The sequence below is a fragment of the Callithrix jacchus genome, chromosome 19 (assembly GCF_049354715.1).
Source record: "Callithrix jacchus isolate 240 chromosome 19, calJac240_pri, whole genome shotgun sequence".
In the NCBI taxonomy this organism is placed as follows: Eukaryota; Metazoa; Chordata; class Mammalia; order Primates; family Cebidae; genus Callithrix; species Callithrix jacchus.
Genome location: NC_133520.1, coordinates 35,406,299 through 35,419,503, shown reverse-complemented (window position 1 = coordinate 35,419,503; position 13,205 = coordinate 35,406,299). Strand labels below are relative to the sequence as shown.

Genomic DNA, 13,205 nt, shown 5'->3' with positions numbered 1-13,205 from the left:
ATAAGACCAAAGCCCAGAGAGGGAAAGCACTGTACCTAAGGTCACACACCACAATGGATGACCAAGCTGAGTCTTGGCCTAGCATTACTGCAAGACTGTGATGAGTCATTTGCCGTGACTGGGAGAGTAAGGGGGCAGGGATGCCAACCCTTGCCCAGCCCCTCATCAGAAGGTTTGCTTTCTCCCCAGGATTGTCTGTGAGATGGGCCATGCCCTTGTGGGAACCACCTCTGGGCCTGTGCACCTGTGTATTGGCGAGTGTAAGCCAGAGTTTATGACCAAGTCCCATCAGCAGTACACCTTTGTGGTGAGTACTGGGTCCAGGGCTGGGTTCAGGTGCCCAGGGAGGGCACACACATGCTCCAGACTCCTCCTAGGAAGGCCCCACTCCCCTCCACCACCAGGCTTCTTGCAGACCAAGGAGGAGAAAAGGGACCCTCCAGAAAGGCAGTGTCTGGCCTTGCTGCTTTGGGAGCCTGTCTTTCCAGGATGTGATGGGCATGCGATTAACGAAGCTGTGACTTGGGAGTACCAGAGGGCCACAGGTCAGAGTTCTAAATAAGGCAAAATCCACCTTTCTTGGAAAGTGGATCCTAGACTGGGGCCGGGGAGGGATTGCCTCTGGTCCCACCAATGTCATATATTAGTCCAATTCTAGCCTAATGAGGACACATAGCCTAAGGGACCTAATTAAGTAAGTCTATATTTATTCACATGCTTAGTTTTCTGCCAAGGATATTTTAAGTGGGAGTTTAGATGAGTCACTGAAATCTGGCAGGGATGTGTATCTGTGCACAGAACCACCAGAGTCACTCTGTATGCTGTTATAGTTACACGCACACGTTCACACACTCACACCTGAAAACATCTCTTTATGCACAGGCAACAGGTAGTAGAATTGCAAAGGCTTCCTTTCTGTAAAACTGGCACTCTATCCATGCCAAATCAATAACTTGCTTCTGGGGCCCTGCAGCCCGCCTGGGCTACATTCAGACTGAATCAATAACCTGACTTCTTGCCCCCCGCCCCGCCCCGAAGTCTCTTTTCTGACACTTACCTCCATTGCTACATTGAGTACTTCATTAAAAGGCATTAACACTAGCAGATGGGGTCAAACCAGCCTTGCTGAGAGTTTTAAAAAATCTTTAGAGCAGAAGATTCTATTCCCTGTAAAGCGTTTGACTGCCTGTTGCAGGTGTTCTAGCCTCTGCTTTCTTATCTTGGCATCTCCACGCTTTTCTTACACTGTCCTCTTTCACAGTGAAGAGTACCTTGCCCTGTCCGCAGCCAACCTACTCCATCTCTTACCCGGGGCAGGAGCAGTGGGCGTTTGTGTGAGGATCAAACACAGGAGAACTAGCTGGGGAGAATGTCAGTACTCTGACAATCTGGAGAAAGTCAGAGCTGAGAGGGGCTTTGAGGTAACCTAGCCCACCCTTCTCACTTGACAGAGGAATAAAGAATGATTTCAAAACTTGCCTCAGGACTCACAGCGAATGAACAGCTGATGCAAACTAGAATTCGTTTCTATATAGTTGCTCAGTTAAATGCATTTTCCGATTCATTCCCACTCCACCGTCCTCCAGGCGGAAGCAATTCTTTTCTGATTTAGGTCAGCTGCCTGATGCGTTTTAGGCTAGACGTTTCTTATCAGCTTCAGGCTGAATTGTACTACTTAGTAAGCTCACTAGAAAGCCCCAGCCAGTGATGTGCCATCCTCCCGATGAGGGTGTGAGAAGCCATCCTCACATTTACTGACAGCTGTCTGCACCAGGTGGCCTGCTGTGCCCTTTGCTTAGGAAAGGACAGAAGGACATGTGCATGGGTGGTTAATGGAGGACGTTAACCTCTCAGTGGGCCAACCCAGGCAGGGACACTTTATTCAGCCCTATCGATTTTGTGCCCAAAAAATCAGTACTGGCTCTAGATAGAGAAGCATTTTCAAATTGTTCTCAATTTGTAAACTAATTGATAGATTAGTCAGTGTCACCTCTGCTTTCCCTTCATTGTTATGAGCATGCGACTCTCTGGGGAGTTAATTAATTTCAGCACGTGGCTCTTTTGCCTTCCCAGACATGCCCAGAGATTCTTCTTAGAAAGGGTCTCACCTCTGGGGTAAGCAGAGAGAGCATTCAGCATTGAAAAGGACAGGAAAAGTACCATCATGCCCAGAATGAAGACAGCCTCTCCCATCCTTGAATCTAACCCTGATTCTTCCTTCCAGACAAAACCTAAGCTGTCGTCATTTCTGTGCTTCTTTCCAAAGAACCCTTCTGTGCTGTCACTCAACCCAATCCGAGGTCCCGAGTCAGGAGGCACCATGGTGACCATCACCGGCCATTACCTTGGGGCTGGGAGCAGCGTGTCAGTTTACCTGGGCAACCAGACCTGCGAGTTCTATGGGTAAGATGAACTTGAAGGCCCACCAGAAAACGGCACATCTGGGACACTTGCTGTACACATATTACTGTGCATGTTCATTCACAGGCCTGCCCCATCATCTTCATGTTATTTGCTACACCTAGACCCAAATACCATACCAGTCACTGTGAGAAATATATCCCACTTGTCAGTGTAAATGTCATATATCAGAGGGGCTGGATACTTCTAAAAATAATGAGAAGTGAAGGCCATGAGAATGCCAGAGGAAGGAGCTCCTAGGAGCCCCAGTCACCATTAGGATTGAGCATTCGTTAAGTCCTCACTATGGTGACTTGAAAAACATGGAGATTGCATAGCCTCCGTTCTTGGAAACGTGGAGACCGCATAGCCTCCGTTCTTAGAAACGTGGAGACCGCATAGCCTCCGTTCTTAGAAACGTGGAGACCGCATAGCCTCCGTTCTTAGAAACGTGGAGACCGCATAGCCTCCGTTCTTAGAAACGTGGAGACCGCATAGCCTCCGTTCTTAGAAACGTGGAGACCGCATAGCCTCCGTTCTTAGAAACGTGGAGACCGCATAGCCTCCGTTCTTAGAAACGTGGAGACCGCATAGCCTCCGTTCTTAGAAACGTGGAGACCGCATAGCCTCAGTTCTTAGAAAGCACAGACTTATGCTCAGGGCGTCCTTTGAGCATAAAAAATTGAACACTACCTTTTGCCAGCTCTCCCCTAGCCCTGAAGCTGTAGGGAATTCTGAAGGAATCCATGGATGAGAACCCTGCTTGCCCAGCATTTTCTACCTGATACTGTCCTTCTTGTACCATAAATTCCACAGGGGCAAGGACTGTGCGTTCACTGCTGTGTACAGTAGGTGCTCAGTGAATATTTGTTGACTGCCTGACCAAATTCCAAGCACTGGCTAGTCATATTCTAGAAAAATCCAGAGAAGGGGAGTTCCCCCAAAGCCCATGAAGCCCTACCCCTGCCTTTCATTTTCAAACCCCTTACTCCAATTTGCTCCCTCCCTAATCTCCTCGGTAAAAAGAGGGCACTGATCTATACTGATGCAGGATGTGTTCTGTCGTGTGGAATATAAAAGGATGGGAGAACACTTCTGTGGCCATACCCCCAGACCGAGGAAAGCCCCTTGTCGAGCCGGTGGGCACCTCCCATTGCCCATGCCATTCTTCTCAACCCTCCTGCTGTCTCCCTGTCAGGAGGTCAATGAGTGAGATTGTGTGTGTCTCACCCCCATCATCCAATGGCCTTGGCCCAGTCCCTGTTTCTGTGAGTGTCGACCGAGCCCGTGTGGATAACAGCCTGCAGTTTGAGTACATAGACGACCCTCGGGTCCAGCGCATCGAGCCAGAGTGGAGCATTGCCAGGTGAGGCGGGAGGTGGGAGGGAGGCACCTGGCCGCCACCCGCCATGATCCCTGCAGCCCAAGTCTGGCTCATGAGAGGGACCCCTAAGGTAGAGGTTCACCATGCCAGATTTGAGGGGTTTTTAACTAACGCAGCCTCTGCCTATTTCCAGTGGCCACACACCCCTGACTATCACAGGCTTCAACCTGGATGTCATTCAGGAGCCAAGGATCCGAGTCAAATTCAACGGCAAAGAATCTGTCAATGTGAGTAACTGTTGGTCCACCCCAGCCTTTGGTAAACATAGCTCTGTGTCAGTGTTTTACAATGTGATGGGCTCTGGTTAGGCGCTGGAGCCCCTGAATACTGGAGAGGAAAGCTGGCTTAAGGCTCTGAGCCTGGAATCGTGGTCCAAATACCTAAACCTGACAATTTATTTTTTAAGACAGGGCCTCACCCTGTTGCCCGGGCTGGAGTGCAGTGGTGTAGCCACAGCTCACTGCAGCCTTGACCTCCTGGGCTCAAGAAATCCACCTTCCTCAACCTCCTGAGTAGCTGGGACCACAGGCACATGTGTGTCTAGTTTTTTCTCATTATAATTATTTTAAAGAGAAGCTCTCTCTATTTTGCCCAGGCTGATTTCAAACTCCTGGGCTTGAGTGATCCTCCTGCCTTGGTCTCCCAAAGTGCTGGGATTATAGGCATGGGCCACCATCTTCAGCCCTACAATGATTTTTATATTATAATTACAGTGTAATTTCTCCTCAGAAGGTCCTATAGTAAGTGTATCAAAGCACTGGCTTCTGAGCTTATGAAACAGCACAAAAGGACTCCTGTTTTATGACATGTTGACTTTGAGGTACAATAAAAACACATATTGAGAGTGGTTGGAGAAATTCTGGCTCCAGATTCAGACGTGTCTGGAGTGGAAGCAGGGCTCTGCCATCCATTAGCGGTACAAGCATGGTCAAGTCATTTAACCTCCAGATCCTCCACCCCTCAGCTATGAATCCTGCTCTCGCTTCGTAACCTGCCAGCCCGTGGCTGGCACGAGGTTGGCAGTTGATAAATGCTAGTCGCTGCATCAGATAACTTCACCCTGGTTGCTAAGATGATCAGTTTGGACATTTTATATTAGTCTTCCCTGCAGAGCGATGTAATTTTTGTAATTTTTAAAAGTTGTCTGTATCATAAGGATAGAATGTCCAATATGTTGAAAAATTTTTTTGTTTTTCTGGGCTTCATCTCAGTCTTTCAGCCAATTTTTTTTGAAACATGATTGTATTCATAATTATATTCCAGCAGATGCTACTATGGCAATTCTTTTTCATAGAAATTACTATTATTACTGCTTTGACCTTCAGAGGCTTGACTAGGCTAAGACAGAGATGGGGAAGATGGTGTTGTGTCTCCCCTCTTACCCCAGACATATTTCCAGGGTATTTGAGGCTTCTGTAAGAAACACGGAGATGCATAAAATGACAGATTGCTAGAAGGTTAGATGTGTAAAGGTCTCAGGCATCATCTGATGCAACCCCTTCACTGTACAGCAGAGGAAACTGAGGCCAGAACGGTTCAATATCTTGCCCCCAATCATAATTACTGGTGGCAGGGCCAAGGTGGATCCCAAACATCCAGACTCTTTATAACTAGGCCACATGAAATGCTGGTGGGCTTGACATTACTATCCTGCCAGAGATGTGGGGGCACTTGTACCACACCTTCAGTACACCCCACACTCACTCCTTTTTGGGCTGGGTGAGCGCATGCCTCCTTCCGTCAGGTGTAGAGCTTGATCTATGAGTAAAAAAGCCTAGGCCTTCACTCCTTTTCCAGACTGCTGAAGCTCAGGTCCCCAGAAGCTCACAGGTCACTCCAGGGACTAGGGTGAGGTTTGGGAATGAGAATGGTAAGCTCACATCCAGGAAAGAGTTAAAAAAAAAAAAAAAAGCAAATTAGGTACATTTTTAAAATATGGGTTTTATTATTATTCAGGTATGGCAAGGTCAGAGTATAATTTGTTCTACTCATAGATCAGATCCCAAGAGGGCAGGCATTGCCCCAGGGGCCACAGGAGGAAGCACCGGGGTTGGGGAGGGAGAGGGAGAAACCTTGGCCAGAGTCAAGGTTTCTACGGGAAGGAACAGGCACAGCAGGGTAAGCAAGTTTAGGATCAGCTGGTTTGAGTCATTTCAGCAGGCTCTGAGGCCTAGGGGCTGTCCCTAGATGTTTGGTGCCTGGTCCTGGGATGCTTTGGGCACGAGGATGGTATGGAAAGGGGCAGCCGGGCTGTTGTGCATATGAAAGGCATGCTCACAGGCAAGTTATTTGCTATCTCTAGGATTTTGCCCATCAGCAAGGCCCCAGATGTCAAAGCATCAGCACACAGAAAACAAAAGACATAATTAATACAGTACAGAGAAAAATTTGGAGAGTGAGTATGTGACCCCCAAAGGCTTCAGCCTTAGTCCTCAGGAAGCCATTGAAGAGAAGCCTGGGCTGGGATGCCCCTTCCCTTCCCCACACCTGACACCTGTGAGCGAAGGCTCAGGTCCCAAGCCCCTGCCCACTCACTGGGACTCATCTACAGCCCTGGGCAGGAATCTTCTCAGTGCTTCCTCCAGCCCCGGGCACCACAATCTCAGTGTTCCAACTAATTAAGAAGCAGCTCTGCCCTCTGCCCTCTGCAGAGCTGGGGGTGCTCAGCTTCATTGGTGACCTGCCTGGCATCTACAGGCTGGCAGAGCCAGAGGGAAGGATGGAGGAATGCAGTTTTCCATCAGCTGGCTCCGGAGTGGGAGGCTCAGAAGCCCTGCTCGTGCCTCTGCTTTTGGGAATGGTAGGGGAGAGGCACTTTGCCCCTGAAGCCCTGCTTGGTTGGGCCCCATCTCATCCTCAGCACACCTGGGCCTACCCCTGTCTTTGGGTTTCGAAGACGCCCCAATGGATAGCGAGGAGGGCCAGAGTGAAGCCGCCAAACCCAGAGGAATGTTTGGCAAACAAAGTGCCGATGCAGCATGGGGCAGGAAGCCTCTTGCTTGGGAGTGATTTGCTTATTCATAGAGGAGCCTGGTCTAGGGAAGCCAGAGTGGGACCAGCAGAGAGGAAGAGGGTGGGGCTGAGGCTCATAGGGGCTCGGTGTCTTCCTTGCAGAACCCAAGGATTGGGACTCCCTGGCTCATTTCACCACACCCCTTCACCTCTCCATGCCTCATTGTACCCTGCTGGAACTTGAAAGGGACATTCGATTCATAAGGGGCTGCTGAATTCCACCACAAAAAGGGCAGGAATGTGTACTCACTCCCACTACAGCATGAAGCCTGCAGTGAGGCGTTCTGTTTAAACTCTTAAATTCCCTCTGGAAAGGAAGGGGTAAGACTTGGACTTGAAGCTCTAACCTAATCTCGAGACATAATCTCTATGCAAGTGTCAGCTTTTTTTGCAATTTCACACACAGTCTTGTTTTCTGAACACGAGGCTCATGTGTGTGTGTGTTGGCCAGATGCACAACATGTGTGGACCCGCCAGGACAGCATGTGCTTGAACAGACTGGAGTTCTCAGAGATGCCCTGGCCGTTGCTGGGACACCACGGCTCCCAAAGCTGAAATTGAGGCCTGGCAGAGAGGGAGGAGGAGTGGGTTTTCTTCCCAAGCCCCACGTGGGCCCTTTAGTGGTTTCTGCAGTCTGGCTGCTGTTTTGGGCAGCCCCAGAACTAAACCCTCCACAGGAGAGAATGGCACAGCTCATGCTAAGGAGGGACTAAACCAGCCAAGCCAGGATTTTAGTTGCCACCGCAGTCCTCCAAGAGAAAAAGGATATCATGAACTATGTCAAAACCAAGTTTCTGTCCCAATGCAGTGTTAGGGGGCACTTGGTTAGAGAGGAGGGAGAGGTCCTGCATGAAACATTTAAAGAGGGCTGGGCACGGTGGCTCACACCTGTAATCCCAGCACTTTAGGAGGCCAAGGTGGGCGGATCACCTGAGGTCAGGAGTTCAAGAGCAGCCTGGCCAACATGGTAAAACCCTGTCTCTACTAAAAATGCAAAAATTAGCTGGGCGTGGTGGCACATGCCTGTAATCCCAGCTACACAGGAGGCTGAGACAGGAGAATTGCTGGAACCCGGGAGGTGGAGGCTGCAGTGAGCCAAGGCCATGCCACTGCACTCCAGCCTGGGCAATAGAGTGAGGCTTCACCTCAAAAAAAAAAAAATTTAGAGAGTTGCAGAATCCCATTTTTCATCAATATTTTCAATCAACATTAACTGAACTACTATATACTGGGCAGAGTGCTCATCTTGTACCACTTCCTGCTCCACACTCTGCGCGCGCGCACACACACACACACACACACACACACACACACACACACACACACACACACTGTGCTGTTCTGTGCTGCTTTTTTCTCAAACATCCCATGCTCCCTTGTCCCCAGGCCTTTTGGTGCTGTTCCCTCTGCCTGGAACTTGTTCCCCTCCCCCTCCCTCTCTTTATCTAGGTAAGTCCTACTCATTCTTCAGATTAAATTTCATTCATTTCTTCCATGGGAAAACTTCCATGAGTTACTCCTACCCTGCTTCAGGCCATGCACACCCACGTGCACGCACACACACATGCACACACACGTGCACACACGCTTATGCACACACATTCATACATGCACACACATGCACGCACACACACTCCTGCACACACACACTCATGTACACACACACTCATAAACACACACACAGTGCTAGAGCAGCTGGTCCTTCCCACCAGGGCATTTATTTTTCACATCCCTGCATGCATTCAGCAGTGCCATGTGCCCCCCCATGCCCCAGGCCCTCTGCCAGGACTAGGCTGTAATGCTTGTCTCCTCTCCAGACTGACTATTTCACTCCATAGCCCCACCTCCTAGCACAGCGCCAGCACAGACTAGAAACTAGATGCCCAAACAGGGTTGGTGAATGAATGAATTAAGCTAAAATGTCCCTCACTCCCCAAAATTTCACTGCCCTTTCCTGGAGGGCTTTCCCATGGATTGGAGACAAGCAAGTAAACCCAGCGATGAGGCACAAAAGTGGGGAGAGGGTGGGGGAGCGTCTGCGGGCACCTGGCCTCTGCCCACCAGGCACTTGGTGTGTGAATGTGGCGCTCTGGATCTCTTAGGTGTGTAAAGTTGTGAACACAACCACTCTCACCTGCCTGGCACCCTCTCTGACCACGGACTACCGGCCTGGCCTGGACACTGTGGAACGGCCAGATGAGTTCGGATTTGTCTTTAACAATGTCCAGTCCTTGCTTATTTACAATGATACCAAGTTTATCTACTACCCCAACCCGACCTTTGAACTGCTCAGCCCTACTGGAGTCTTGGATCAAAAGCCAGGATCACCCATCATTCTGAAGGTAGGAGTGCCCTCCAGAGTGAAGTGTTCCCAGGGGCAGCAATGGCAGAGGGCACACCATACTCCTGGCCTGTCTTTCTTTCTTTCTGGCTCTCCTTCCTATGCACTTGGACTTGCAAAGCTGGCTCCTCTGTACGGACGGAGCTTATGGTTAGGTATCGACCCATCAATCCATATAGCTTGCACCCAGGCGTCTCAGAGAATACCTGAGCATATTTCGGTTTGTTCTTGTGAGCTTTGGGAACCAGAGGCACTGCAGTGCCTTGGGAGTAACTGTTTCCTTTTCTGTCCTCTCTGTGGCCACAGTGACCTGCACACACATTTCAAGAACTCACAGTCCTGGCAGCGTCCATCCAAGTGATTTGTTGCCCCACTACTTTCATGAATCCCATGTATCCTCCCCCAGATTTTCTCTTGTTCAGCATCTTGTCTCCCCTGCATTTTTCCCACTCTCTTCTTCATTTTCATTCTCTCCTGCCACTGTCTTCTCTCTTTCTCTCTAGAGCATGGCCGTTAGAAGTCCCATCCACAAAAACTTACCAAGGAGTCATTTCCTGATTTTTGCACTGCTGCCCTTCCCCCTCTCCTTAATCTCTTTTTAAGTAGGCAATTAACTTGTGCATGCCTGTGTCAATTATTCCTATAAAGACTGCTATTCTCTACAGGGCAAAAACCTCTGCCCTCCTGCCTCTGGAGGGGCCAAACTCAACTACACAGTGCTCATTGGAGAGACCCCTTGTGCTGTCACCGTATCTGAGACCCAGCTGCTCTGCGAGCCTCCCAACCTCACCGGGCAGCACAAAGTCATGGTGAGTGAGTCGCTCCTGTGTACTGCCTCCTCCCTGCCTGGTGGTGCCTGTGTGATCTGTCCTAAGGAAAGGCTGTCTTCTGCCTCATTGCCTGACTCATCCCCTCCATATCTCCTCATCTCTATGTCCTACATCAAAATGGGTATAAGCTGAGAACACAAGGAAAGAAAGGCAGATGCCAAGGCAGGAGGTTGCTATTGGTCCAGAACTGCTCTGTGTGGTTGTGGTCTGTCATGTCCTTCCTCGCACTGTAAGGATCTGCTGGCATGCCAGGACAATACACCTGTGTGCATCGTGTGCGTCTGTGTGTGTACAATGCACAGGTTCACGTGGGCGGGATGGTGTTCTCGCCTGGCTCGGTGAGTGTCATCTCAGACAGCTTGCTGACCCTGCCAGCCATCGTCAGCATCGCGGCCGGCGGCAGCCTCCTCCTCATCATCGTCATCATTGTCCTCATTGCCTACAAGCGCAAGTCTCGAGAAAATGACCTCACTCTCAAGCGGCTGCAAATGCAGATGGACAACCTGGAGTCCCGCGTGGCCCTGGAGTGCAAGGAAGGTAAGTGGCAGCACAGCCTCACTTGCTGGGTCACTTTCTCCGCCTGCCCTATTGCCTTCCTCCCTGCAGACAACTCCCATCTTTACTGCATCGCTGCCAGCCATGCCTCTGCACTCCACTTTCACCTGTTTTCCCAGAAACTTCTTTTGCCGATAGGGCCAGAGATGTCCAATGAAGAATGCCCCCTGCCTGAGGGCCCAGGTCCTACTGGATTGTTCTAGTCCCTTCTTTGCCCTGACTCACCCTACCATCTGGCCAACTCCCTCTCCTTCTTAGGGCCTCAATGTCCCCACAGTCACAGCCCTCAGGGCCCCACAGCCCCAGACTCCAGTTCCCTGCTGGGGGTGTCCAGCTCCTATTTTTTGCACACTGTCTTGGCAGCACGTGGGAGCAGCGGCAGGAAAGGCAGGAGAGCACCTGCCTCATCTCCCCCAGGGTTTGTTTTCCATCAGCACTGCCGGCTGAGCGTTCGGACGCCGCTTGCTGATGTCCTTGGCTGTGGACGTGTGTGGGAGTGCAGATTGTGTTTTCTCCCGTGTCCCACGCAACCACAGCCTCGAGGTGTGACGAGTGTACCTGGGCGTCCTCTTAGGCTGAGGACCTGGTGGGCTCTCTGGGTAAACAGCTCAATTAGGAATGAAAACATTTCTCCTTTTGCCACAAATGTCAAGATCAGAAACAAGCCCTCTGCTGAATGACAGGGAATAGCTGGGCTGGGAAATAGAACACGTGGAGCCAAGCCTCCTTCTGGCAACAGGGCTGGTGAGTTTGGGAGAGGAAGGAGCCAGAAGACAGGCGTACCACCACCAAGTCGAGGCTTCTGAAGCCCTTCCCTTCCCAAACTCGACTCTCAGCTGAGTGTCTGATGGCCAGGCCTCCCCTAGGCTTTTGCATCTTGATTTATTGTCTTGCTTGGAAAAGGGCAGCATGTTCCCTGTTCTGGTCTTTTCTGGATCCCTCAACCACGGTCTCTCACCTGCCTCCAGCAGCTCTGGGATCTTTACTCAACAGACCAATCATGGTATTCTTTTTTCCTTGTTTTAACTATACTTGCAATATGTAAAGAGAAAATTCAAAATTATAGATAAGTGTAGAGGAGAAAATAACATAAAAATCACCTTAAAAAGGCAGGCTGGGAGTAGCCTCACCCTCTGGAGACACACCCCCATAATCTTCCAGTTGCTACACCCCAGGTCCTCCCCTCCTCCTTGGCAAACTTCTTCTCCCTCTTTCCCCTCCCCCGACTGGGGCTTCCCCATGAGCCTCCCTCTCTGTTCATTCTCATAGCTTTTGCTGAGCTCCAGACGGATATCAATGAGCTAACCAGCGACCTTGACCGCTCGGGAATCCCCTACCTGGACTATCGTACCTACGCTATGCGAGTCCTGTTCCCAGGCATCGAGGACCACCCCGTCCTGCGAGAGCTGGAGGTAACGCCTACCTCCCAACCACCTGGCAGGGATGCAGGCCCTAGGTAGCCCAGTAAATGCAGTTGAGACCCAGCAGCACAGAGTAAGGTTAGCAGTGAAGAGGGCTCAGTAGTTTGTAACCACATCTCAGCAACAGAGCTGTCAGGAAGGTTATGGCCAAGGGGCACGCAGACACTTTGGGATGATTCCAGGGTAAGGCTCATTGTTTGTCATTTTTTAATTAATGACTGAACTAATTAACTAAGATCCTGCCTCATTCTAAAATGGATTTAAGATGGCTTAAAGAAAGATATAAGATTCAATGAGGTTTGTTTGTTCATTTGTTGGTTTGTTTTACTAAAGATAATAAACCGGGCAGAGGAGATTAAGGGGAGACTAGTCAACTGAAGAAGTTTAAGGGGGCATCTCCTATGCTATCCTTGGGAAAATCAGGCAGCCTTCCCTTTGGGAGCTCTGCATGGATCCCAGCCTCCCCAGGCCCGTGCAAGGTCAGAGCAGGCTGTCTGTCGACCTCACGACCAGCTGTTCTTACATCATTGAGCGTGGGTAGAATGGGGTGGGCGTGGTTATAAGCCTCAAAGATAGGATCCTACAGCTAGTGTCAGTGAGACCCTCGGGTAGGAGACCCTATGCCTGAACTCTGAGGGCATTGCCCCGTCACACCACACCCCAGGTACAGGGAAACGGGCAGCAGCACGTGGAGAAGGCCCTGAAGCTCTTCGCCCAGCTCATCAACAACAAGGTGTTCCTGCTGACCTTCATCCGCACCCTGGAGCTGCAGCGTAGCTTCTCCATGAGGGACCGGGGCAACGTGGCTTCGCTCATCATGACCGGCCTCCAGGGCCGCCTGGAGTATGCCACCGATGTCCTCAAGCAGCTGCTCTCTGACCTCATCGATAAGAACCTGGAGAACAAGAACCACCCCAAGCTGCTTCTCCGGAGGTCTGACCCACAGCAGTGGGTGGAGAGGGTGGCAGGAGTCCAAACGGGGACAGAGCACCTCGTTATAGCAGGCCCAAGCAGCATGAGAAGCCCATTCCCCAGAAGGGACACCCATTCAGAGCAGCCTGCGTCCTTATGTCTCTGCAGGGCAGAATCTGATTTTCCCTCAGCCCAGGGAGACCAGAGTCAGAAGTGGCCCAAGTGTGATGGATGAGCTCAGACCTTGGCTTGGATCTCAGCTGGAGTCCCAGCTCTGTTTTCTGCTGGCTTTGTGATTTCTGGCCAGGGTTGTAACCTCTCTGCTGTTTAGTTTCCTCCTAGACAAAATG

General features: G+C 50.6%; 1 protein-coding gene across 1 annotated transcript in view; it reads left to right on the top strand.

Annotated features, from left to right (window-relative positions):
- The window catches only part of PLXNA2 (plexin A2), a 223,882-nt gene that overhangs the window by 189,596 nt on the left and 21,081 nt on the right, over nt 1-13,205 (top strand). Inside the window, exons 14-22 of the mRNA XM_035280804.3 lie at nt 190-307; nt 2,267-2,403; nt 3,599-3,766; nt 3,918-4,011; nt 8,899-9,138; nt 9,803-9,946; nt 10,270-10,504; nt 11,792-11,934; nt 12,608-12,876. Coding sequence (XP_035136695.1) covers nt 190-307; nt 2,267-2,403; nt 3,599-3,766; nt 3,918-4,011; nt 8,899-9,138; nt 9,803-9,946; nt 10,270-10,504; nt 11,792-11,934; nt 12,608-12,876 — 1,548 coding nt within the window. The remainder of the gene's footprint in view (nt 1-189; nt 308-2,266; nt 2,404-3,598; nt 3,767-3,917; nt 4,012-8,898; nt 9,139-9,802; nt 9,947-10,269; nt 10,505-11,791; nt 11,935-12,607; nt 12,877-13,205) is intronic.